Source organism: Octopus bimaculoides, chromosome 5 (genome assembly GCF_001194135.2).
Source record: "Octopus bimaculoides isolate UCB-OBI-ISO-001 chromosome 5, ASM119413v2, whole genome shotgun sequence".
In the NCBI taxonomy this organism is placed as follows: Eukaryota; Metazoa; Mollusca; class Cephalopoda; order Octopoda; family Octopodidae; genus Octopus; species Octopus bimaculoides.
The window spans coordinates 64,911,134-64,916,747 of record NC_068985.1 but is presented as its reverse complement, the minus strand read 5'-3'; the positions used below and the strand labels follow the sequence as shown (position 1 = coordinate 64,916,747).

Here is a 5,614-nt window from a genome sequence, read left to right as displayed (position 1 = left end):
TCTCTCTCTCTCTCTCTCTCTCTCTTTCTCTCTTTCTCTCTCTGTGAAAGTATCTGTCACTACAGTATCGAAATGTGATTGTTTCAGTTAGTGGAATGGTTTCATTTTTAAAGTGAAAGTATTTGACATGAGTGTTTTTGTTTCACTTTTGACACGTAATACTTAAATAGTGGAGGAGATATTATGTTGCCGTGTGCTCGAACTCTGCAAGAAGTTAATAATTTTTTTTTACTAAAACACAACTGGAACCCTAAGTAAGGCATGTGTAAAATTTGAATGAAATTGGTTGCGTAGTTCTCGAGTTTTAGGGATTCACACACACAGACAGACAGACAGACAGACACACGCACACACATTCTCATTTTTATATATATAGATAATCTCTATGCATTCATTTTAAACAGTAATTTTAAGTGCCCATTTAGAAACCACCAGTGTGTCTGGATATTTATAACTACCAGTACTTCTACATCTAGGTGGATTAAAATACATCTAAACATTAACACTACATGTCTATCCCACTATCCCCATAAGAGACAGTATAACCCCTATTGTAACTATAATAAACCCATATGGTTCTTAGATTAATATTTCACAACTTAATTACCTGATATAATTACAATGAAACATAATTGTTTACGTTTCCTAAGTAATACCTGTATCGACACATGAATACTTTCTGCTTATACCCAGAATTGTTTATAATCTCAACCTTATTTCTAATGACTATGGATGTCTTAAACCCTAGAATTAATTGAAATACACAGTTACCCCACTTCAACTATAGTCTACAAGCCTAAAAAATATTTTAACCCAGACACATCCACATTAACACTTGTACTTTTGGACTTCACTAATAACATTCTCTATTCTAGTATATGTTTTAGCGTGGCATCTCACCAATAATAATATAATATCAAGATATTTAACTATGATGGAACTCATTGGTGTCAGTTTATCATTTGTTTACCCTTCAACTAAATGCTTCTTCATCTACTTCTCCCTTACAGAAAACTACTCATTAATTAGATATGTATCTCAGATATATTCAAATAAAACACTATTCACATATCCGCAAGTACTTTCATTGACCCTTCCATCATTAAGGACCCCCAAGACTACTCATGACTGAAATATTCTTATAGTGATATTTGTATTTGTATTTATCTATATTTTTATTTTATTTGATTTTATTTGATTTTTATACTTTTGTTTTACAGGTCTTGGAATTCATTGATAGCCCTAATGGACTTGAACAACACCATTGTTTTTAAATATTAGATGACTAATTAGGTTGTACGATTGACTCTGATTGACTCTGATTGTAGGATTGACCCCACTACATATAGGGGTTTTGGGATTAGGTTTCGGTCAAGAAATAACTAATATTAGCATAGCATTTAAACTTCCCCTAATGGGCTTAACACTTTAGCGTTCAAACCGGCTGTAATCGGCCAAAATTAATTCCCTTTTATTTCTTCAAGCCAGCAATATCCGACTGCTCTACGAAATCACTAAAAAAAATAAACAAATCACGTTATTGAATTCTCTTAGCTTTGAGATCATGTGAGATGAAACCTTTCCCACCTTTATTCAAGTATAAATACTGTGAAATTGTTTAGACCTTATGTTTTTTTTTCAATGTTTAAAGAGAAGTGTGTACCTTAGTCATTAAAGAAATGGCATCATTTTGTCTTCAGATGAATCTGATATCGATATTAGTGATTATTCGTCGGATGAGGAAGATTTTGAGAACAAAAGTGACGAAAAAGATATCGTAAACATGGCAACTTGGTCAAAGATTACAACACCAATCACTATTCCTGATTTCACAGAAAACACTGGTCCACAACACAATTTACCTCCTGATTCACAACCATTGGACTATCTATTTTTATTTTTACCAGAAAGTTTTTTTGAAAATATTGAAGAGGAAACAAACAAATATGCACAACGTTTAATTTCTATTCGTGGAAGAGATGATCCACTATGGCAGCCAACTTATACTGCGAAAATGAGTGTTTTTCACAATTAATATTATGTTTGATGTTAAACAGCTTCCTCAATTGTGGAACTGCTGGAATCCTGATAAAAGGTATGGCAATCCATATATTTCAAGTATAATGTTGAAGACGAGGTGTTTGAAAATATCTCAGTATTTGCATTTAACTGATTCTACTAATGCCTCCAGCAAGAACGATCTAAAGTACGATCCCCTGTTCAAAGTACGTCCTGTAATTGATTTACTTGTTAATAATTATGAAGCTGTGTATCTACTGGGGAAAAATCTCAGTGTAGATGAAACCATGATAGGCTATAAGGGCAGAGTACATTTTTGGCAGTACATGCCTGCCAAACCTACTAAATGGGGGATCAAGATATGGGAAGTTTGTGAATCAGAGACTGGATATTGTGTAAACTTCGATGTTTACAAGGGTAAAAAATATAATGGAAACAAACTGCATGGATTGGGACATGATTTTATATGGGCTCTTACTGGACCATTTCACCATCAGCACCAACACCTCTATTTTAACCGTTTTTTTTTCTTCAGTGGCTTTGGCAAAAAATCCTGTGTAAGTACTTACACATGCAGTACTGTTATGGGGAGCTGTAAAGGTTTGTCCCGTGAAATGAAAACAAAATTTTAAAAAAGAGGGGACATTTTACAAATGCAAAAAGAAAATTTTTTAGTTACTGCTTTCAAAGACAAAAGACAGATTTTATTTCTGTCTTCTAATGAATAACCTGGTGTTGGCGCTGAGGGGAAACCCCTAGTGAATATTTGTTATAACAAATATATGGGTGGCGTTGATAAATCCAACCAATATCGGGCATATCACCCAGTTGGTTGACCTGGGAAGAAATGGTGGAGAAATTTTGTGGTTTTTAGTTAATTCATATACTATATATGTAAAAAGCCACAAGGTACCTCTGCCACCAAAGGACTACGACCACTCAAAATTTCAGGTTGACATCACATCTCAGTTACATGAGAGCTTTTCTTCTAGAAAGCACAGAACTGTGAGAAAAGCAAAATTAACCAAGGTGGATGTCAGAGAAAATATTGACTTTCATTAAGTAAAAAAGATAAATGGAAGAAAAAAGTTTGCAGACTGTGTTCGCTGCAAAAAAGAAAAACTGTAAAAGGGTATCAGATTGAGACTTCGTATATGTGTTCCTTTTGCAAAGTACTCTTGTGTAAAGGGTGCTTTGGACAGTTTCATGACAGAAATATTTTGTATATTCCTTTTCATTTTATTATAAATAATATGTGTAAGTGAGAAATACATATTAATTTTCAGTATGTTGCACACCTGTATTCACCTTTGTCTCACCTGTTAATGAGATTTTTTTATTAGATGCATTCTGTTACATAAATGAATTTGCTAAATTGTAGAAGAGTACATAGCCAATGGTATATTGACTAGTAAAAGAGTTTTGTAGTTTATTTTCAATGAAAACGTTTGAATGAAATATAGAAAAAGAATAAAATCTTGTACCGATTACACCTGTATTTTAATTAATTCAAATTAATGTACCTCATCTTGAAAAATGTAAAATTGTTGGCAGTTGATATCTGGTATAATTTTAGTTACAAATCAACCAGGTTAAGATGTATTAAGAATATGAATTTTAGTGTTTATTTATAATGTCATTGTTTTTACACCTGTTAATTAAATTTACCTGCCCATAAAAGTCAAATTTAGTCAGTAAGATCAGCTAAAATTACGCCACTGGTATATAAGCACCCATTTACAAAATTTCAAATCTGTATGTAGAAAATTAACAAAGTTACAAGCAAATATTGTGGACACCCCACTTGAACCTGAATAAATCAAAATTAATGTGAACAGATAAGCATTACATTTGACAAATTAATCTGAACACTAAAAGGTTAATATAAGTTGCTTCTGCCAACTCCTTTAATAATGCTATATCTACTAAATAGCGGTTAGCATCTAACCTCTAACCCTTGTAACATGGACCAAATCATTAAATCTATCATGTTGGGAGGTGACCACTTTTATAATGGCTGATACCAAAAGTGTACCACTTTTATAATGTGGTGATTTACCTATTTTATCTTATTTATATGGTTTCGACTTGGAATAGATGACAAAATATGTTTTATTTCTTGAGTAGGAATCTATATTGATAAACCCGTCACTTATAACTTAATTATAAGTATTATCACTATACATAAATCTTAACTCAAGCTACATAAACGCTGTAACGAAATTTATATATCAAGTAAGTTAAACGGACATGTTGAAACATACATGTATGTTGAAGATAAATAAGCTCGTGTGCTTTTCCACCACTATAAAAACAGTTTCATAGTTGGAGAAATAAATTTCATTAACAGGTTGAAGAAAATGAAGAAGAGAAAGTATTTACTAAATTAGTTTATTTACGTACATTTAATATTTACAGTACATTTAGAAGTTAAAGAAATTTGTTGTTAAGAGTTATGACATAAAATTTATACTAGCTAATTCTTTCATACTAAACTACTAGAGTTTACACAACAATTCAAATAAGTCTTGTTGGATTTAAGTAATCGACATGGCATAAAAATAGCCAATATCTCAAAGGAGTGAGTGTTGTGGAGTCTATTGACGACCAATGATCACTGATTAATTTCTCAAAAATCAGGGTTTTTGTAACTGCTCATACCTGAATTCTAAGAATTGTATTTTGTGAAAGATTTTTTTGACGAAAGTTTAGAATTCAAATATGGGCAGTAATTTTAACCAATGGGAAACTAACAATTATACTTGTTCGGGCAACATAACCATTATGCCATAACCGCCTTTTACGACTTGCTACAAACCCAAAACATAACATACTACCCTTGCTATAATGGACTTCCCCAGTATAATGGAAACATGATGTCAAACGCAGCCTGTCGAAATTCCTCCTGAGTGTGACTTTAATCAACTACTTACCACAGAATGGAATACCATGGATCATATTAACACCTTACCTTTCCTTATTATGTCTATCACATTATTTTATTTTATTTTACCCTACTCTATTTTTTAACTGACTTTCACATAAATTAGTTCCCTAACATTTGGACCCTCTGAAGAAGCTTAGGGACACATCCATTATCCAAACCCTGTCCCATGTCTGTTCATCCCTGTATATCACTGACGAGACGAATATAACTTGGAAGTTTTTGTTGCCTCATGGTAGAAACAGGTGTAAGGAATTAGTACCTGTACACTCATCAATTATTATTACTTTGTTTCTCTCTCTCTCTCTCTTTATATATATATACTAGCAGTATAACCCGACCTTGTCCGGGTGTGACTTATTACGCCATCTACGATAAGTCTTGCTAGCTGAAAATCAACTAAAATAGAAAGCCTTACAACGAAAAAACCCTTATGATGTAAATATGTTCATAATTCAAAAGACGATGAAATTAATAGGGAAAGTCTGAAGGCTGTTTTGCGTAAAATTATTAAGCATACGTAAATTTCATCCGTGTAATTGGCTATAGAAATGCTTGTGCAAAACAACTTTTTGCGCTGCTCTGATTATACATAGCAGGGTAATCCCTTTTAGCAGGAGCTAGGACGGCAATTTCTGATGAAGCAATTGC

General features: G+C 32.7%; 1 protein-coding gene across 1 annotated transcript; it reads left to right on the top strand.

The window, feature by feature from the left end:
* Nucleotides 1–2,039: 2,039 nt before the first annotated feature.
* Nucleotides 2,040–2,651, top strand: LOC128247870 (piggyBac transposable element-derived protein 4-like). The gene has a single exon (XM_052968066.1). The coding sequence runs from the start codon at nucleotides 2,040–2,042 to the stop codon at nucleotides 2,649–2,651; it is 612 nt and encodes a 203-aa protein (XP_052824026.1).
* Nucleotides 2,652–5,614: the final 2,963 nt, after the last annotated feature.

Excerpts from the sequence above, each read along its gene's own strand:
- LOC128247870 (XM_052968066.1), top strand. The coding sequence starts at position 2,040 with ATGTTTGATGTTAAACAGCTTCCTCAATTGTGGAACTGCTGGAATCCT.